Consider the following 20,162-nt stretch of genomic DNA (forward strand, 5'->3'; position numbering starts at 1 on the left):
TCCAGAGAATTGGGAGAAGCTACCTGAAAATCCTATTTGGTAAGCATATAGAGTCCAGAATGCAGAAAGAATTCTTGACAACTCAACAATAAGAGGACAAGCAACCCAACGACAAAAGGAGCAAAGAAAAGGCCGACAAGCACAAGGAAAAAAGTGTCACCATCGTTCACCACTGGAGAAACCCCATGGAGTGACTACCACAGAGTCCCAAGCGCTGGTGGTAACTGGGGGGGGGGGGGGGGGGGGTTGGGGGGGGCAGTCGCTGGCGACAGCAGAGGCCAAACCAGGAGCTGCCCCCTGACCCTTCCACCCCGCTGTGGGTGTGCACAGCAGTGGGTGTTGGAATAAACAGGATGAACCAACCTGCCATCCCTTGCTATTTGGAATAGCTGGATAAACGAAAGGTGGGGACAATCACAGGAAGGAATGCTACTCAAGCCATGAAACCCCAAATTCTGACATAGACCACACAGACAAGCCTTGAAACTACAGACGCCAGACCTGGGCCACGTGATGTATGACTGAGTGTACAGTAACTGTCCAGAACAGGCAAAGCTGTGCAGAGTTGGTGGGGCTGCCAAAGGCAATGAAAGTGGTGGCAACGGGGGTCTTTGAGGAGCATGAGCGTGCTGTAGACCTGCCTGGTGACAGCTGCCAGCTCTGTGACTCCAAGTCTCCGCAATGTACATATGGACTGGGGCGGGGGGGTGGGGGGGGTCCCACTGAAGCCACTCCCACAGCAGAAAACTCAGCTGACATTCGGTACCCCCATGTCCCAGTCCTCATGCCCATGACCCAAGTGGCCAGGCCTCCTGGGCCTGCCCTGCCAGCTGCCTGTCCTCTCCCGAGCTGACCCACATACTCGGGACTGCCAGCACTGCATGGCTCTCATGTAGCCCATTTGCTCCACTCCCTGAGCCCAGGCACCTTCTCAGTCTCACGGCTGCACTTGATGATGAAGATGTTGGCGTAGATGTCCTCCACACACATCCAGCTGGACAGGGACAGCGTGGTGTCTGTCCATACCCAGTCCATCACGGCCCGCAGCTCCACCAGGAATGGCACAAGCCGGAACCTGCCCGAGGTGGAGCACCCGTCAGGAGGGCCTGGTAGAGGCAGCTTGGCTCCTTGAGCCCCATGTGAGCCCACACTCACCCCTGGAAGAGGAAGAGGTTCAGGTGATTGTACTTCTTGGTGAGGAAGTTGCCAAGGATACGGGTCGGATAGCCACAGCGGATCTGGTAGGCAGACAGGGAGAAGTAGATGCACTTCACGAAGTACCACAGCTGAGCCACCGCGTTCTGGTTGAACATCCTGTAGGGGACAGGAAGGTCGGGTCAGGGCACCCTGCCCAAGGCTGGAACCCCAAGGTCCCTGGGGACCCAGCCCCAGCGTGGCCAGAAACCCACCTCTCGGTGACAGCGGGCAGAATAAAGAACATCCAGAGGTGGATGGCCAGCACCAGGACAACCTGGAAGGCCAGCTTGCCCAGCACGGTCTTGCGGAGGTAGAGGGCACGGTCAATGACCATGGTGCTGAACTGGATGAGCAGCATGACCAGGAAGGCCTCCGGCACCTGGTCGTCCGACAGCGAGGATGTGATGTCTGTGGCTGCCGAGTGTTTCTGTGCCGGGAGAGCAGGGGTCAGGGGGCAGTAGGAGATAGGCAGCGGGGTGGCCACCAGGCTCTGTGCTCACCCCAAAGGCCCAGAAGCCGAAGATGATGATGATGAAGTCGACCACATCAGCCAGAAACATGAGCGCGTAGACATCGGTGGCTGCACGGTACTTGGTGTGCAAGATGTCATCGAAGAAGCGCCGCAGGGGCCGGTACATGCTCTGGGCCCTGTGGGTGAGGGCAGGGTGCAGGGGGCTCAGGGCCTGCCACAGCTCCTCCCACTCGCCCTCGCCCAGGAGCAGCTGCCAGTCACTCACACGGCCAGGCAGAAGGTCTGCAGTCGGAGCCCCATGGCTGTCATTCTTTCCCGGGGGCGACTCCACTTCTCTCTGCGGGAGGCCACCACCACACCTTCTGCAGGGATTAGCTGCTGCTGACCAGAGCCCAGGGGGTGCTGGGCCAGTTCAGACTCCTGATTACCCCAAGACACCCCCAAGGGCTGGCATCGCCCCATTTCAGACCAGCAGGCTGAGCATGGCGACCTCCCTGGGTCACTGGCAGTGGGCCAGCTGGGGCCATGTCACCTGGACACACAGGGTATGCCTGGGAACACAGCTGGGGGCATCGGCTCTGCAGGGGACCCAGGGGGGCAAGAGGTGGCTATGGATGGACAGGGCTGTCATACCAGTGGCTGTGGGTTGTACAGGCTCTGTGGTCTCCCTCCGCCTCTTCCTGAAACGCAGGCTGATACGCTTTATGTCTCGGGGCTTGAGCTCCACAGGAGGCTCTGGGGGCCCATCCCCTGCTTCTGCCTGGATGTGGTCCTGGGTGAGGGCCCCGGCCACCACTGGCTCGCCCTGGGGCCCTGTGCCTTCCTCAGTCTGGGGTTCCAGTGGTGCCTGTTCCTCCTCGGTCCCTTTCTTCTCACTTCCACGGTCATGCTCCTTGGACAGCGGGTCCTCCTCATGATCCCAGAGACCATAGCACTGCAGAAGGAGGGAGGGAGCTGAAGAGGCTGGCATGGTACACCGGGCAGTGCTCAGGCCAGGCTCACCCTGGAACCCACGACCTCCAGCCTTGCCTCTTGGAGCCAGGCAGCCAGTGGGTGAGGTGTGAACTGGGAGTTTCCTGCCCGCTGGCTGCCGGCCCAGGGGACTCACCAGCAGCTGGGAGCGGTGGAAGAAGAGGGCCATGAGCTGCACCAGGTCATACTTTATGTAGCTGTCTGTCTTCTCCACACCCAGGATGCGCGGTGGGAAGTACGGCTTGTTCTCGTAGCGCCGGAGCACTGTGTGTGTGTTCCAGGGGAAGAAGCCAAACTGGAACAGGTACTTGGTGACCACAGACACCTGTGGGGGAAGAAACTCAGCATAGGGGGGGCCAGGCCCCGATCCCTCCCGCTCCAGCCGTGGCCTACCTCGGTGAAGATGATGGCCGTCATCCAGAAGCGCTTGCTGGGCCTGGGGATGGACAGCATGGCCCACAGGAAGACGAGCACAGGCAGCACCAGGGATGTGGCTGAGGCAGTGACCATGTGGTTGAGGATAATGATGAAGTAGCAGAGCAGTTCTGAGTGGGCAGCCACACACTGGTATGCGGCCTGCAGCAGCCGCAGTGCCCGGCCCTGCCCTGCTTCAAACAGCTCGGCCTCCTCCAGCTCCTGGATGCGGAGGTGCCTGCGGGGAGCCATGGCCAGGCCCCTTTCACCACCAGGCCTGACTCCAAGGTGGTGCCACCCCTTCCTGCTGGGGGTGGCCCTGAGGCTGGTGCCTGTGGCCCACCCACCACCTGGCCCTCACCCCTGACCTGCTGAGGAGCAGCTCACTGGCTGTGCGCATCCGGGTAGGAGTGCCAGCAGGAAGCTCCCGAGAGCCGTGTAGGGAAGCCCCAGGCTCAGTGGCCACCTCCTCGCTGCTGCTGCTGCGGGTGTGGTAGCCGGTGCTCAGGGGGCTGCCAGTGTCCTCTGTCGCAGTGCTCAGCGGCTCCTCAGCCCCCAGCCCACTAGGGGAGGCAAGGCTGGTCACAGAAGCAGCCTGTGCTCTGCTCTCCAGGCTCTTGGGCTGGAGGGGCGTCAAGATACCTGGCGGAGCAGGCCATGTACCTCCCGGCTGCCTCCTGAGCCCTGCCAGCTCACACCTACCTTGATGCTGTACTTGGTGCATCTCGGACCCCCAAGGGGACTGCGGGGGCAGCCTCGGCTTCACCAGTGTAGAGCTGGTCCAGCAAGCTCCGGTGCACCTCTCTGCCCTGAAGGGCACCAAGGGGGCTCAGGGCAGCAGGTTCCCAATTGGGGGGGGGGGGTCCCTGGGGACACGGGGGGTGGGTTGCACACTCACCTCAACCAGCGCCTGTGTGTACAGGTAGCGCTCGGCGCGCAGCACGTCACTCATGGCGCGGTGGTGCCGTGTGAAGGTGTGCAGCCAGTCTGTCAGCCCATCTACCAGCGCTTGGCCCAGCACCCACAGAAACTGCACAGTGCTCAGCACTCGCTGCATCACGTGGCTGCGGCCTGCAGGGCAGGCAGGAGGTGGGATGCTGTAGAGGCTGCCAGTGGGAGGCCCCCCCACGCCCCTAACCTCCAGGCTCTGGGGCACACGCACCAGCCACCACCTCGTCTGGGCCATCCGCTGGCTCTGCCTCCTGTCCCGGGCCGCCTCCTGGGCACAGGAGTGCTGGTCAGCCCTGCGCCCTGCACCCCGCGTGCCCCACCCTGCCCCCACCCCACATGCAGCCAGACTCACCCGTGGGCAACTGCCCTGTCTGGTCCTGCCTCGCCTGCTCCTCCCGCTGCTGCCTCAGCACTGTCTGCGCATTGGTCACCCATGCCTGGTACGCCATCTGTGGACCAGGTCCTTGGATTAATGCCCTGCCTCCCTGGACAGCAGTTCCTATTCAGCCCACCTGTGAGCTCCAAGGAGGTGCCTGGGATCAGGCCACCACTGGGGACCTTCTGCTGGCTCCCTGCTCCAGAGCAGGAAACAGGTCCTATGGGACCATGGCGGGAAGGCAGGACACAGAGCCAGCCTGCGCACGGTTGTCACTGAGAACTGAGGACCCAGAGACAGCCAGGAGGCTCCCGGCCCCTTTTTGCAGCAAACATGCATGACCCTTCCGCTAGGCCAGGCTGCTGGCAGCCACTCAGACCTGGATGGTCAGCATGTTGACCTTGGGAGGGACTGGACAGAGGGGCATGTAGCTGCCCATGACCTGTACCTCCTACAGCCCATCTGACTGGAGACTCTGCGGGTTTGAATGGACCTGGACGGGCTGGCCAGAGGATCTCTCCTCCCCACAGTTGGTTGTGTAGGCCCAGGTGCCCATGGACAGTGGAAGGCAGGCAAGGGACCCTCCCACCTCACCTGAAAGGCACTCTGTGCTGACGGCCTGGGGTCCTCGGGCAGGGCCTCCTCCTCCTCCTCACTATCCGACTCAAATAGGAAGTAGTCCCCAGAGTGGATGACTGCAGGCAGGGTGGGGCTGAGGGCCATCCTCCCCCAGGGGCCCCCACAACCCAGAGGCAGAGGCCCACGTGCCCCCCTCCCCCCTAGGGATAGCCACAGGGGCTGGAGGCAGAGAGCAGCCTGTGCAGGCTGGGGTCAGCTGGCAGGAGAGGCCAGAGCAGAGACATGAGACCAGGCAGGACCAGGCAGGACAAGAGGCACACAAGGGCCAGGCTGGGGATCAGCGCTAGACAGACTTCTGAGAGTCCAAACGGGAGGAGAGCACAGAGCCTGCTGTGGGGACCTGGTTAAGTTGAGGCTCAGCCCCTTATTACTGCAGGGCTGGGGTGAGAGCCCATCAAGCAGGGAGCACAGCCAGAGATGGGGAAAGGCCAGAGAGCACAGCCAGAGGTGGACACATGGCGGGATCCCTTGCTCAGAAGGCAGACAGAAGCCAAGAAAGGAGAGGCCTGGGCACAGCAGCCCCAAGAGGGTGGTCATAGCAGGCCAGGCTGGGGTGGTACCTGTGGCGTGGTCCAGCCAGGGCCGCCACCACTGTCTCCGTGGCAGGGAGGAGCCCCCTGGACTGCCAGGCCCTGTGGAGGGGCAGGGCGGACATGAGCCAGCAGAGAGGTATGGAGAGGGCGAGGGCAGCCCCCGATGGGGACCACCTGTGTGCTGATGGAGGGACCTCCTGGTGCTGTGGGGAGGAGAGGACAGGCCACAAGTGCAGACAGACAGTGGCAGGCTGGCCACATGGCCTGCAGGGACACAGTGACCACAAGGCACAGGACAGGTAGGTGGAAGGCCTGTGGAACAGCACGTGGCACGGACAGGAGCAGAGTCCAGCGGGCACGGACACACCAGGTCACCAGAGCCCTTCCAGCCCCGCCTGCTCACCTGGCTCCTGGGTGGGGTCTGGGGTGTCCTGGGGTCGGCTGCGGCCCGCTCGGCTCTGCCTGTGCTTCTCTTGCTTGGCACGGATGCGCTCCATCCTGGGGGGTGGGGGTGAGGGGGTGGCTCTGAGCACCGAGTAATCAGGAGAGCTCGGGGTGCCCCCCGCCCCAGATGGCACCTACTGTCTTTTCAGCTGGGCCAGGGACTTCTCCTCGGCCTTACGGTGGAGATCGATGCTTTTGAAGTTGGCAGCATTGTACAGCGCGAAGCCCCTGTAGGGAGGCAGTGTCACCCTGGGGACACTTAGCTCCAGCTCCATGGCTCCCCACACCTCTGGGCTCAGCCTCAAATCAATACCCGCCCTTGCCATGTGCTGGGCTCAGGAGGAGAAGACTCCTCCTGCCACCTCTGGTCTCATGGAGGGTGAAACCATGCAAATACAGGGGTGTCCACAGTTGGCAGCCAGTCCCCAGGGAATAGGAGCCCAAGGAGGGCGAGAGAGGGAGGCCGTCCAGCAGCCACGCACCCACAGGCCGGAGTCAGGGCAAAAGTGAGCTGAACTGCCAGCCAGCGGCAGAGCTTCAGGGCCCGAGGAGGTACCCTGAGTGACATGCGGTGATGGAACAGTGACACGTGACCCAGGGGGTGTGAGGCCCAGGGCTGACCTGGAGGCCTGCAAGGCGGTGGCCTGGAGCTCGGCGCTGACATGCAGGAAGTAGCGGCTGAGGAAGACACGCCGCTGCAGCAGAAGGAACAGGAAGCAGATGCTGTCCCAGAGCACACCGGCCTCTTCCACGGGCAGCAGGCAATCCCGGTCCCTGCTCAGCATCTCCTTGGCTGCAGGATGGATGCCGGCACAGGTCAGGCTCAGGGGACAGGGCCCCAGAAGCAGTGAGTGTCCCCGAGCCCAGCCCATAGCGCACCCCCGGCCCACTCACGATCATAGTAGCCTTTGACGGTGCACACGAGGCTGAAAAGCTGGATAACCCAGCAGAAGTTGCTCTGCATTTGCTCCACAAAAACGCAGGACAGGAGCTAGGGCAGGAAGAAGATCAGCCTGGGCCCAGTGGGGTGGGCAGTGGGGGGCAGGGGGTGAGGCGGGGGTGCCGGGCTCACCGAGAGCATGTTCTTAGAGATGATGACAGTGACGTTGTAGAGAATGAGGCAGTCCCACAGCACGAGGCGGGTGCGTGTGTGCTTCTGTAATAGGCTGGTGCCGAAGAGCAGCAGATAGAAACAGGCCAACAGGTAGCCCAGCCCGAAGACGCTGACGCGGGTGGCTCCCGTGACAAATACCACTACCAGCACCAGCCAGAAGAGGTAGCGGAAGACAGCCACCTTCAGCATGTCGAGGTAGGACCTGCCAGACGGGGCATTACTGCAAGGGCCGGGCCACCCCACTCCCTCCGGGTGGCACCCATGGATCGAGCCCCTGCTGCCAGGGCAGCGTCCGGCCCTTGTCCTGGCCACCGGCCTGTCCCCGGCTTGCCTGTCTGGCACACAGAGGAGCCGCTGATGCAGCCCTGGTGAGCCCCAGCCCTGAGCACGCTCTGCAGGCCGGCCACGCCTGGACCCACCTGCAGTAGATGAAGTTGGGCACGGCGTTGGGCTCACCCAATGGCAGCTCCAGGCGGTCAGTGTTGACGCCGGCCATGTGCTGCCATTCCTCCGTGCGCTCAGCCGAGAACACCTGCCACTGCTGGGAGGCGCAGAGCAGGAGCAGGAAGTCGCCTGCAGACACAGAGGAGACCACTGGCCACACGGGGCACAACGCACAGCAGGGCAAGGTGGGAGAGAAGCACTACTGTGTGTCTGTGGGGGCTAGCCATATGAGTTATGTGAGGTCTACACGTGAGCAGACACTGGGGGACATGCCTGTCTTTGGGGATGTTTTACATGGACATCTGTGTGTACATGTCTCACCACACCATGTACACATCACTAGGCATACCTGCACCCACCCCACCGCACCCCTGCATGCACACCTGTGTCCATGCAAGGGTTCCTACAGGTGTCCACCCCTGTGCACACACTAGCGGGCAGAGGCAGGTCTGTATGGCTGTCTCAGGGGAGGCCCCTGGAGGACTGGACACCATCATGGGACAAAGCCTCTCTGGGGAACTACAGGGTGTGCTAGCCAGCGAGGCCTAGACAATGTGCCCCTCCCCGTGCGAACCCTCCATGCCCTCTGGTGAGGTTGGAAGGGGGTGCATGGGGCGCCCAGCCACAGACACTCACTGATGAGGTTGGTGGAATTGGGGGTTCTGAAGAAGTCGGGCAGGTACAGCCACTTGATGAGTGCTGAGTTCATGGGGATGGCCTGGCTCCAGCGCCACGGGTAGTCTGTGGGTGCAGAGTATGCATTAGGACTGCAGCTGTGCTGTCCCCACCTGCAGGCCTGCAGTCTCCAGGTCTATACGCCTCATTCTTGCATGAACGTGAGCGTTCACAGGGCCTCTGAAACACCGCATCTCTTGCTTGGACTCTTGGGAGCACTCAGGGCTGAGATTCTAGCACCTTCCTCAGGTATCAACGGGCCCAGGCCCCAGGGTAGGAATGGATGGGCAGGCCTGCCGGGGGTGGACACAGCACAGAGGGCCCCAAATGAGGCTCCATTACGTGCCTACCAAAACAGCCAAGACAAGATACAGAGAAAGACAAGGCAGTGGTGAGAACGCAGAAAAATCAGGTCCCACATCCATCGCCAGTAGGAATGTAAAATGGGACCATGCGCGTGAATCCTCAAAAAAGTGAGAACTAGGGATCCCTGGGTGGCGCAACGGTTTAGCGCCTGCCTTTGGCCCAGGGCGCGATCCTGGAGACCCGGGATGGAGTCCCGTGTCGGGCTCCCGGTGCATGGAGCCTGCTTCTCCCTCTGCCTATGTCTCTGCCTCTCTCTCTCTCTCTGTGACTATCATAAATGAATAAAAATAATTAAAAAATAATTAAAAAAAAAAAAGTGAGAACTACAGCCACACACAACCCCATTCCCGGACGCTCCCAACAATGTCCCTCCAGAAAGCCCCCACACCTCCCAGGGCCCAGAGAGGACACTCGTCAACAGGGAAAGAGCACCAAGTGCCAAGGGACACGGCAGCCCCTGGGCACCCTGGGGACAACTGTAGTTCCGTGACGTCAGGGACAGACGACTGTGGCTGCCCGGGCCAAGGGGGCTGCAGGCTCCAAAGGGCCTGCACAACACCAAGCTGGGAAGCTCCACACGCTCATCAGAACCTGGAGAATGAATGTGTCCTGGACACTGGGGACCCAGGATGGGCCCAGACTGCAGGTTGACCTGGACGGCCCGCATGTGACAGACTTTCTCACTGCGGGGAGGGGCAGAGACAACCCAAGCAACCTCGAAAAATGGTTCTGCCTGAAGATAGGCACCCAGGGCAGCAAGCAACCCAGGCCCAGATATTGCTTCTACCCTGTAGCCTGCAGGGAAAGGGAGGACGCCCGGGCAGCGCAAAGGGGGAGGCTGTAGTGAGGGTGTGCTCAGGGGCAGGGAGCGTGTGCCCAGACAGCAGCGGGCCTGGAGTGGAACCTGAAGCAGAAGCACCCAGAGTCCACACAGATACAAATAAGCATGTGGACACATCAGCGGGACAAAGGGCAGTGCTTCCGGTCAGATGGTGCCCACCAGGACACCTAAGAGAACCCAGAAACCACCAGCAGGAAACCAAGGGAATGATCCCCACACACAGGACCCTCCGGAGGTTGGAATCAGCCTGAGGGGTCCAGGAGGAACAGCAGAGCCTCAGGGAGACCCCTCAGCTATCCCTGTACCCAGTGACAGAGAGCAGCCCTGCGTAGGCAGAACCGGACACTTCACGCCTGCGGCCTTCTCGCCTGAAGAGTGTCATCCCCTGGTCTAACACCAGACTGCACTCCTCGAGGTCACAGCGCATGGCTCCTCAAAAGTTGCAAGGTTCTAAAAGTCCCACAGGGGGATCCCTGGGTGGCGCAGCGGTTTAGCGCCTGCCTTTGGCCCAGGGCGCGATCCTGGAGACCCGGGATCGAATCCCACGTCGGGCTCCCGGTGCATGGAGCCTGCTTCTCCCTCTGCCTGTGTCTCTGCCTCTCTCTCTCTCTCTCTGTGACTATCATAAATAAATAAAAATTTAAAAAATAAATAAATAAATAAATAAAAAAAATAAAAGGCCCACAGGGAGCTGACCCAATGCGGAGGAGCAAGCCGGCAGCGAGGCCCCGGCAAGAGGCCGCATCACAGGCCAACATCAGGGGAGCTGGGCAGAGGGCATCTGGGAAGATTCTACTTTTGCAATTCTGTGAGTCTACATGAAAAGTTAAAAACGAGCAAACCACGCAGGCGTGAAGGATGGACACAAGGACAGAGTCTCGAACGTGTCTGGCTCAAGATCTGGGCTCAACATTCAGGAAAAGGCAGAGCCAGAAATGGTCCTATCGGCAGTTGCTATGTAGGGCAGGGATCAGATCTGGGGTGCGAACACTCCCCTCTGACTCACCCACGGCCTCACAGGTGAAGCCTCGGTGGGCCAGACTCTCAGACATGCGGATGGAACAACACCGCGGCGGTGGAACACGCCGAGGGGGAGGGGCCCACCCATCTGACAACAGACCCGCCAACTAAGTTCACCACCGACACAGAACGTCCATCTGTCTGAGGAGTCCTGCCAGAGGCCCACTCAGGAGTCAGTGGAGGCAGACACCACACACACGGATTGCACGCTGAGCACAGCTCCTCTATGGGGGAACGGCTGGGGACACCGTAGGGCCAGGCGCACCCCTGCACTCCCCAGTTGTGGGCCACGCCAAGTATACTGTACAGCCATGTGCTGCACCTGCTGAAGTAGCAATAGCCTTGGCAGACCCACATCCAGGGCTTTCTACAAACCCACAAGCCCAAGCCAGAGGGGACAAGAGCAGAGCACAGCCAGGGGCAGAGAGCCCCCGGGGGCACCCCCAGAGGACAAGGCCAGGTCTCAGAACCGTGCAGGATGGACTGTGGCATGTGGCCCCAGCCCTAGGCACCCACCCTCGGGGGTGCTGGCCTTGGAGCCTCTCACATGGCCCCTGACAAGGGCATGGCTGTTCCTGGCACTCTACCTCAACTTTTCTGATTAAGATTTTCGAAATAGAGTATCTTCTACAAAAATGAACGAATGCAAAGGAATAAGAGGGGAGCCAGCACCGATCCCCCTCCCACCGGCCAGGGATGCTGCAGCTGCAGGGCCTATGGAGAGGAGCCCAGGACACACTCGGGTCGGGCTGGGGCTACAGAATCCTCATGTGCTTGCCCACGGCCACAGCCCGGCACGCCCCGCTCCGTCGGTGCCTGCCGCCGCTCACCGATGCACAGGGCCGGGGGGATGCCCAGGCACAGCAGGTACTGGTACAGCAAGAACAGGGACAGGAAGAGACAGTAGTTGGGCCAGAGGCGGGCGATGGCTGCACGCCGCCGCCGTGTGAGGATGGCCACCAGCCAGCAGCCATGCAGGATGACCATGAAGTTCATGCGCTGCCCAATCACGTTCACGGCCATCAGGAAGCATATCTGGAGGCAGCAGAGGACAGGGAAGCACAGTGAGCTGCTGGCATGGACCTCTGGGCCCTGCTTCTGGGCAAGCTGGCTCAGAAAGCCACGAGCATGCGGGCAGGTTCAGAGCAGAGTGGGGGCAGCAGCCCAGGCTCACCCCAGCCCTCACTGTCCTCTCAGAGGCACAGACAGGCGGGATGGGGGTTCACCACATAGGAGAGCCATAGCTCAGAGGAGTCCCAGTGCAGGGGAGACTCCAACCCCATCTCTAGCCAGGATCCCAGCCGCCCCCATTCCTGTCTCTCCCAGGGCCTGCCAACTAAGCCCAGGAGGTGCCTAGTGTTCCCCCACTGCCCTGGTGCCCCCCTTGCCCTAGTGCCCTAGTGCCCTAGTGCAGGGCCTTTGCTGCACATTGTGGATGTGCAGCCAAGGCCCCGCAGAAGGTGACACGGACCCCCCAGTCCTGCCCAGGGAAGGGGCGACGGCTGATGCAGAGCCTCACCTCTAGCCCAAATTTGTAGAAAAAGAAGTTGACAAAGTACTTGAGGCAGCTGAGCAGGTCCTGGTCCAGCCGCTGGCGGGTGCCGTCGGCACAGACGGCCTGGGCGGGCAGTGGGGCCAGCTGGTGCTGCCGACGGTGGTGCTCCTGACGCCGGTAGACGATGGCCTCGAACACCAGCAGCAACAGGACCTGCAGGTGGTTCTGAGGGGGCAGGCACTGTCATGCTCTGCCAGCCTCACCTGCCCTGGCCCCACAACCCCATGGCCCTCACTCACCTGGATGTAGCCTAGGTTTGGGAAGCCCTTCCGCACCCCAAACCAGTTGGCAGGGTCAACGGGCCCACGGTATAGCAAGGACTGCTTGATCTCCATCTTCTGCAGGTTGGTGCTGTTGGGGAGGGGCTGGGGAAGGGGAGAGTCAGCACCTGTTCCCACAGGGCAGGGCGAGGGGGGCAGGCACCAATCCGGGGAACCGGGGAGCTAGACATTGACCCCAGGGACCAGGGGGCCGGACACCAACCTGAGGGACTGCCCACCCCCCACCAGGGACACATGTGGCCATCAGCCTTGGACCCAACCTTAATGGGGAGGGGACGAGGTGGCCACAGGCAGGGACTTGGGGGGCGAAGACAGGGGGGTCTCCCTGCGTCTGTCCCCAGAGCCATCACCATGGACCCAAGGTGTGGCAGGCAGGGCGAGGCCCCACATGGCCGTACCTCGGTGCAGTTGCTGGAGTACTCGTGCGGGCTTACGACCTTGAGCTGGTACAGCATCTTGCACACGATGATGATGCAGGTCCACACAGTGGACAGGCAGGAGGCCATGGGCCGGAAGCGGGGGTAGGGCAGCGCGAAGGCCCACAGCACGACCAGCAGCAGGTTCATCACGGACACCTGGGGGTGGTGGGCAGGCTGGGGCAGGCGCAATAGCACCTCCCAGGGACCCTGCCGCCCCAGTACCCGCCTCCGAGCAGCCCTGCAGCACACGAGGGAGGTCTATCCTGTCCTCACCTCCTTCAGGGCCACCCACACAGTGTACAGGGCCACCAGCTTGAGGATGTGCAACTCTAGAAGGCGCCGCAGCAGCACCTGCACACGGGTGAGGACGTCCGAGAAGCCGGAAGCCAGGTCCAGCAGCCGTTCCGCCACCAGGCCCCACTTGTTGGCTGTGGCCAAGGGGGGTTTGTGAGGAAAAGGAGACCAGGACTCCCAGGGCCTGGGGTTCACAGAGGTCAGGGCAGAGGGACCCCACACCTGCCCATCTGACTCACCTTCTGTGACCTGCATGGCCTGGTGGGGGCAGGCGGTGCTCAGCCCGTCCTCCTCCTCCTGCAGCAGCGGGGTCCCACTGACCACATCCTGCCTACGGTGGGCCCCAAGGCATCACTTTCTACCCCATCTCCTGGGGTGGGCTCCATGGCCCCCTCCCATTCCAGCCAACTCCAGGTCGGGTGTAGCCCAGCTGCCGCTCTATCCCCAAACCCCAGGAGGCTGAGCCCATGGTGTCTAACGGGGGCAGCTGAGGCCTCTGCTCTGCCCTGGTCCTTCCATCCAAACCCACTGGCCTCCGTCCCTCCCTTCTCTGCTAGGGTGCCCTGCACTGGTGCAGAGAAGGGGCACTGTGCAGGCACCCCGGCACCCTGTAGGCCTAGACTGAGTGAAGGGGCCAGCTGCAGGGGGGGGGGGGGACACACCTGTGGGCCCACCGTGGGGGGCAGGCACCAGGCGGGGGCACATGCTCCAGGTCCGTGAGCTGCATGAACGGCCGGTGGAAATAGTGCAGCTGCAGGATGCAGGCCAACAGGAAGAAGCCCGGGATCAGGATGCTGGAGAAAAGCTCCGACACGCTGAACTGCTCCAGGCCCAGGTCCCCCAGCCTGGCATGGGGGGCAGCCGTCAGACCAGCAGGCCATGGTGTGCACCCCATACCACCCCCACACCTGCCTGCCCACCCATGACTCACTGTTCGTCAGTGAGGCCCGTCAGGTTGCGCCAGTACATGGGGAAGTCCTGGAACTGGAAAGTGTAGACGGCGATGAGCACCAGCATGGTATAGGCCACCACCAGCCACCAGAACACCTTGAGCAGCTTCCTCCACAGGCTGTAGTAGACCTGCCGGGACAGCACACATGAGGCCCAGCCCGGGGCGGCACCAGCAGCCCCCCATCATCCCCCGGCTCCGTCACCCCCCGGCCCTGGTACCTGGAAGAGGGTGAGGCAGAGCAGGAAAAGGAGCATGTACACGATCTTGTAGACGACGAGGCGGCCGGCGAAGCTGACCACAATGAACATGCCGGCACACACGTAGATCCAGTACTTGGCGTACAGGCCTGTGACCAGCTCCCCCAGGCTCTGCAGCAGCGTCTGTGCCCGTGTTGGCTCTGTGGGTCAAGTCAGAGAGGCAGCGGAGACATGGCTTTGGGGCCAAGCAGGAGGGCGTTGTCCCCTGCCTGCCCCGGCCCTTACCTGTGTCAGCCACAGTGACCTCTGTCAGGGCAGCAGGTACCTTCCCCTTCTTCAGCAGCTTCTCCTTGACAAACCGGCGCAGCAGCAGCCAGAAGGTCAGGGTGTAGAGCAACTGGGACAGGGTAGGGGTGGCATCACCAGGAGCTGGGCAGCCCAGCCCTCCAAGACACGGGCCCAGTGGGCGGCCCCTGGCACCAGCCTCTGCACAGGGCCGGGGCAACCCTGCCACACACATATACGTGCACACACACAGCTCACATGGTGAGATGCAGCCCTGCCAATCCCACAACATGACAGGCAGTGGCAACGATGGCCAGATACAATGACACTCTGGTGGACACCAGCTTCCACAGAGACACAAAGATCCACGGAGACACAGGGCCAGCCTGAGACACTAGTGGGACCCAGGTCAGGGACTCAGGGACAGTGCCCCTGGTGACACAAGGTTATCATTCACTCAACACACACATGCAGCCATTGCTCTGGACTGGCTGGATGGTGCCCCGCGGTGACAGCCAGTCATGGCCCTGCCCTCCTAGAGATCCCATTCCACTCAGGAGCTGGATAGTGAACACATGGCACCATCATGCCCTGGCACACACTCACCAGCACCCTGGGGGCGGTGACACATGGGACACTCACCATGGCGCCAAGGTCCAGGCAAGGGTAGCGGGTATGCTCCAGCCCCAGCTGACGCAGGCTGACGGGGCCCAGGGTGGTAGGCAGCTCGGGACGCAGGTCCATGGCCCACACATAGCGCAGGCCACACAGAGCCAGCCCGTAGAGCAGGATGAAGGGTGAGCAGAGCATGGCCATCTGGTGGCGGCTGCGCACCGTCCAGATGAGGCAGGCCCAGAGCAGCAGCACGAAGGTCAGCCAACTATGGTAGGTGATGCTCCATACCTGGACAGCGAGGGCTGGTGGGCAGGGATGCACGGCACACCTGGCCCTACACCTGGCCCTGCACCCACCCTGCTCCCCGCACCTGCCCAGGGACACAGAGCAAACACGCCTCCTGGGACCTCCTGGGACCTCCTGGGACTGGAATGCTGTGGCACAGGATGCATGCTCACATAAGCACCCACCCACTACATATATGCAAACACACACACACACACACACACACAGAGACACACATACACACACACACTGTGCAGCAGTGAACCAGCCACGGCCTCACTCGGTCCAGCAAGACACAGCTCCCTTTCTGGCAATAAGCCACCAGGCTCTGTGAAACATGGGCCACCATCTGCCTCCCAGAATGTCCTATGGGAGCTCGTAGGAAGGGCCCCCACTGAAGGGGCCTGCCCAGGCTGGCTGCTCCTTACCATCATGGCAATGAGGGCACACACGTAGCTCTGGTCCATAATGAGATGACCCAGACTGTGGAGGGTAGATGTCTCTTGAGGCTCAGCCAGCCTGGGGTGCACTGGAGGGTGGGGGACAGAGGTTACCAGGGAGCCAGACCAGAGTTGGGGTCATCAACAGTCTGGAGCTCTTCACCCACACCAAACTTTGCCCTAAAATTGGGATAGTGACCAGTGGGGTGGGTGAAGGGCATGCCAGCAGACAGCTCGCACTGGGCACTAAAGGCAGAAAATATTGTTCACCCTGGCAGGTCCTGGTCCCACTCAACACCTTGGTTTCCAAGACCGTGAGGGGATAGGTGGAACAAGATGACCCTGAACCCTTCCAGGCTTTGTGCACAGGCCAGTCCCCAGGGAGCCAGCGACATCATCTCCTGCTTCATGCAAAATGGAAATTGAGCCTTAAGGGAAAGATGAAAGTGCCGAGAAAAATGCCCCGCTCTCCCTGTGGGGCCACTGTGGACACACATCTACCCTAAAGACAGCTGGCAGCCCTGGGCCATGGGGCCAGCCCAAGGGGGAGCCGTCCAGTCTTCTGGGAACTGGGAGGCCAAGGAAGAGGAGGGGGTGGGAGACCCAGAGCCTCCAGCCCGGTCTCAGGTGGGCAGCTTGATCCCATGGCCAGTCCCAAGACAGCACAGCTGGAGCAGTTGGCAGGGCAAGACCACGCCGTGGCCACCAGGGGGCAGCACCAGCACGCCTGCAGAAGGTGGTGTCCCTGGGCTCCAGGGCACAGGGCACTCACCTGGACGCTGCCGGACGGGGGTGTGGCCAGTCAGGTCATGCACCGTACAGCTGTCGGTCTCCCAGTCAGACCCCACGGTTGTGGGCAGCATGTGCTGCAGAGGCAAGCCAAGACCTCGTGAGCCCAGCCACTGGGCAGGGACGCTCCAGCACCACAGCTCAGTCCCCATCTCACCTGGGCAGCCCCCTCCTCCTTGGTGGCTGCAGCTCTGGCCTGGTCCTGGAGCCACTGGTCCACCTGGGTCAGCTCTACCTCCTGCTCCTCGTCGTTCCTGGCCACTTCCTTCCTCTGCAGAGACCAGAGCTGAGCTCAGCTCCCACCCCAACAAGGTGCCTGGGGGCGGAAGGCCAGCAGAGGGCGCTGCCCTGGATGCCCACCTGGTCCAACGGCTGGCGAGTGCGGAGCTTCAGGAGTGAGGTCACCGTGTAGTAGAGAAGCAGCAAGATGCCGGGGCTCACGTAGATGGGCCAGTCGTGGCTGGTACTGAAGACCAGCACGTTGGGGCTGGAGCAGTTGCCGTGGGTCACCAAGGCCTTGAGACCAAACACCCTGCCCAAAGAAGGAGAGCCACTGACCACTGGCCAGGGAGGAGCCAGGACCAGGTAGCCAGGCCCAGCAAGGGGAAGGGGCAGCGCCCATGCAGGTGAGCCTCACCTGGCCCAGATTCCAGCAGGAGGGAGCACGGTCTGGGCAAAGGGCGTCTGGTAGCAGTAGATGCAGAGGAGATGGCCGGCACCGAAGCAGCCCACTGTGACGCAGAGCGTGCTGAAGCCCAGGAGGCTGATGGGAAAGTGGCATGCCCACCAGGTGCAGGTGGCCAGGAAGACTAGGAAGTAGACGCTGGAGAAGGCAGAGGGGTGGGCGATGCCTGCGGACCAGGCAGAGGCAGCAGGTCACACTGGGCTGGGCCAGGTGACCATGGTCTCAGTGGCCAGTGGGGAGCTCAGCAGGCTGCTGGGACCTTTCCCACGTGGTGGTCGGTGCTGGGGTCCCTGTTCCTTGCCCGAGCATACCTGCCAATGCGAGCAGCACAATAGCCAGGGTCCTTCCCGCGGCCACCAACAGCCAGTGGGCTGTGATCTGGAACCGGGTGGCCAACCGTGACCTCCGCGTGGGGGCCTGCACGGGGGCTCCCTGAAGCCCCACAGGGGAGCCGGTGTCCACTTCCCCATCATCATCATCGTCCTGCCAAGGTCACGAGGAGGGGCAAAGGTCAGGTCCATGGCCCTCAGGCCGCTCAGGGAGGGAGGGCAGAGCTGCTGGCTGACGTGGACCGTGCCACTCTGTGTCCCCAGAGGTCTGCCACCAACTACCCTCAAGTTCAAGTCCCACAGGCCTACCTGGAGGCCGCCTGCCCCAACCCCAAGATATGCTCCTGCCAGGCCCCGCTACCCATGATGACAAGCCCAGCAGGCTGGCCTCAACTATTCCAGAGCTCCACCAATGCCTCCTCTTTATCTCCCTCCCTAGACCAGGGCCCAAGGACAGGCTGGGCCCCACAGATTCCTGGACACACCTGGAAGCCCGTGGCTCTGAGAGCCCAGAATACACATTTTTAGGAAAAAAGCGCAGGCATACACGGCATCCCTGCACTTGACGGTTTATGGAACACCTTTACATCCACGGTCCTTGGACCGGGGTTAAAGTGGCACTCTCCTCTTACACAGAAGATCGGGGTGCAGGGGGGACCCCGAGTCCACCCAGGGTCACCTTGCTCCCTCTGCTGCCTGTGGGGCACCTGGATGGGGCAATGGGCAGGCGGCCTGCCCAGCCTCACGAAGTCAGAGCCTCCCTCCCTGGCCCTAATTCAAGGTTTCCCAGGACAAAGTTGTTTCTCAGGCGCCCAGCACCCCCAACCTCCGTGTTCCTGCCTGTAAAACAGGCACCATGCCCGTGCCCTTCCCAGAGGGTGGCACTTGGCGTCCAGGCTAAGAGCACAGGAGCCAGATGGCCTGCTCACATCTCAGCTGTGCAGCCCTGGGCAAGTCCCCTAACCTCTCTGTTTCCCCTCTGTCACACGGGGTAGGGACCAGACAGATCCTGCCCTCACAGAGCCTGGGTGGTGGTGAGGCCACAGAAAGGAGTCCTAGAGCAGAGTGGGCAAGGAGGGAAAGAGGGGGTAGGCCAGCCAGGGCGTGGGGGAAACATTCACTGGAAGGCACAGCAGCCAGGCCTGAGCTCACCCCCGCCCACAGCTGGCCGTGGCCCTGGGAAAGCGTCTGGGCGCCTGTGGAAAGTCAGTGTCCAAGGGAAGAGCAGAGACAGCTGCAAAGTGGGAAGACAGGTGCTGGGGGCCGCCAGCGGCATCCAGCCAGCCAGTCCCAGCTCCAGCCCCAGCTCAGCGGGTCCCTCGGGTCCCCACAGGGGCCTCAACAGGAGCTTCTTCTGTCCTTCCCCCGACTCCACGGCCTGCTAGACCCCTCAGAGCTCGCTGTGCATGTGTGTGATGTGACCAGGACGTGTGTGTCCAACAGCGCACACCCTGTCCCACTGGCTGGCATCGTGTGTCCATGCAAGAAGTTCTGGGCTTTAAAATGCGCGCCTGTGAAGTCCCGCCCACCCGCCCTGCCTCTCGCCCTGGGGTCATCCACACCAGCCACCCCTGGTCAGCACAACAGTGCAGGCTCTCATTTGCCACTGAGGACAGTGAGACGAAGGTCATGACCTATCCGAGTCGCAGGGCAGACCAGAGTCCAGCCTCCAGTGGCTCCAGTGCCGCCCTGTGCTGTGAGGCTGACGGGCAGCATGGAGAAGCCAGCCCTCTCCTGTCCTACCCCAGATTTCAGGATCAAGTCCAGCCCCTTCCCGGCAGAGCTATTCCGGGAAGCCCTGGCTCCGCTAACAAGGAAAGCAGAGCAGCCCTGACTCCCTGGTACCCATACGCCCAAGGGCAGGCAGGAGGGTGGTCCCAGCCCTGGCTCAACTCCCCCAGGTGCCTAGAAAAGCAACTTGAGCTCAAGGCTCCCGTCTCCCCCTCTGAAAGTGGGGTGTCAGCCTTGCCCTGTGGGATGGGGACAGGGACAGGTAGAGAGTAGGCTTGGAGGGTAGACCCTGGTAGCCAGCAGCTTATCCTTGTGCACGGGCATGGCTGACTCCCTACCACCCTGTGGCCTTGAAGATCTCCTCCGGGAGCAGGTTCTGATGGCGCATGCACATCTTGGGGCCCCCACAGGCCCCCGAGATACAGCGCTGCTAAGAACCAGGTCTTACAGGCACACACACAACCCCGCTCGGGGTGGCTCCGCATCCACTTCTCTCACCTCTGATGTTTAATGACCAGCACCTACTGACAGGGCTGGGGCAGAGCTCAGAAACACCCCTCCCGCCAGCACACACATGTCCCGCCTGCCTGTGGCCCTCACCAGCTCCTGGGCACGCTGGCTCCGTGGGGCTTCCTGTGTGAGGCGCCCGCAGAGGCCGAGGCACACAGCGCAGACCACCAGGACACCAAGGTCGGGGGCCACCAGCCGGACAGCAGTGGGGATGTCCTTCAGGTCCAGCCTGTGAATGGCAGGAAGGGGCTTTGGTTGGTCCAGGGCAGGCTCCATGAGGCGCACTTACAGAACGAGGGGACCCCGGGTGCCAGAAGTGGGGAGATGGGGAGTGTGC

General features: G+C 62.0%; 1 protein-coding gene across 4 annotated transcripts in view; it reads right to left on the minus strand.

The window, feature by feature from the left end:
- PIEZO1 (piezo type mechanosensitive ion channel component 1 (Er blood group)) overlaps positions 1–20,162 on the minus strand; it is a 56,100-nt gene that overhangs the window by 2,676 nt on the left and 33,262 nt on the right. The window contains exons 5-44 of one of the 4 annotated variants that reach the window (XM_077891122.1): positions 19,916–20,054; positions 17,567–17,738; positions 17,208–17,421; positions 16,931–17,102; positions 16,728–16,841; positions 16,554–16,647; positions 15,770–15,870; positions 15,084–15,344; positions 14,442–14,553; positions 14,178–14,356; positions 13,939–14,087; positions 13,670–13,852; positions 13,247–13,338; positions 12,987–13,141; positions 12,693–12,869; positions 12,253–12,378; positions 11,978–12,178; positions 11,289–11,493; positions 8,193–8,297; positions 7,532–7,685; positions 7,071–7,314; positions 6,893–6,989; positions 6,620–6,791; positions 6,137–6,226; positions 5,958–6,052; positions 5,582–5,653; positions 4,977–5,077; positions 4,359–4,455; positions 4,218–4,274; positions 3,954–4,126; positions 3,758–3,864; positions 3,424–3,537; positions 3,035–3,293; positions 2,778–2,966; positions 2,303–2,603; positions 1,935–2,031; positions 1,698–1,845; positions 1,410–1,624; positions 1,156–1,314; positions 928–1,075 (exon numbers count right to left, since the gene is read on the minus strand). In XM_077891122.1, coding sequence (XP_077747248.1) covers positions 928–1,075; positions 1,156–1,314; positions 1,410–1,624; positions 1,698–1,845; positions 1,935–2,031; positions 2,303–2,603; positions 2,778–2,966; positions 3,035–3,293; positions 3,424–3,537; positions 3,758–3,864; positions 3,954–4,126; positions 4,218–4,274; positions 4,359–4,455; positions 4,977–5,077; positions 5,582–5,653; positions 5,958–6,052; positions 6,137–6,226; positions 6,620–6,791; positions 6,893–6,989; positions 7,071–7,314; positions 7,532–7,685; positions 8,193–8,297; positions 11,289–11,493; positions 11,978–12,178; positions 12,253–12,378; positions 12,693–12,869; positions 12,987–13,141; positions 13,247–13,338; positions 13,670–13,852; positions 13,939–14,087; positions 14,178–14,356; positions 14,442–14,553; positions 15,084–15,344; positions 15,770–15,870; positions 16,554–16,647; positions 16,728–16,841; positions 16,931–17,102; positions 17,208–17,421; positions 17,567–17,738; positions 19,916–20,054 — 6,040 coding nt within the window. Of the gene's footprint in view, positions 1–927; positions 1,076–1,155; positions 1,315–1,409; positions 1,625–1,697; positions 1,846–1,934; positions 2,032–2,302; positions 2,604–2,777; positions 2,967–3,034; positions 3,294–3,423; positions 3,619–3,757; positions 3,865–3,953; positions 4,127–4,217; positions 4,275–4,358; positions 4,456–4,976; positions 5,078–5,581; positions 5,654–5,957; positions 6,053–6,136; positions 6,227–6,619; positions 6,792–6,892; positions 6,990–7,070; positions 7,315–7,531; positions 7,686–8,192; positions 8,298–11,288; positions 11,494–11,977; positions 12,179–12,252; positions 12,379–12,692; positions 12,870–12,986; positions 13,142–13,246; positions 13,339–13,669; positions 13,853–13,938; positions 14,088–14,177; positions 14,357–14,441; positions 14,554–15,083; positions 15,345–15,769; positions 15,871–16,553; positions 16,648–16,727; positions 16,842–16,930; positions 17,103–17,207; positions 17,422–17,566; positions 17,739–19,915; positions 20,055–20,162 lie in introns of all 4 variants that reach the window. The other 3 variants (XM_077891119.1, XM_077891118.1, XM_077891121.1) reach the window with 3 other exon arrangements.

This window comes from Canis aureus, chromosome 3 (genome assembly GCF_053574225.1).
Source record: "Canis aureus isolate CA01 chromosome 3, VMU_Caureus_v.1.0, whole genome shotgun sequence".
NCBI classification, from domain to species: Eukaryota; Metazoa; Chordata; class Mammalia; order Carnivora; family Canidae; genus Canis; species Canis aureus.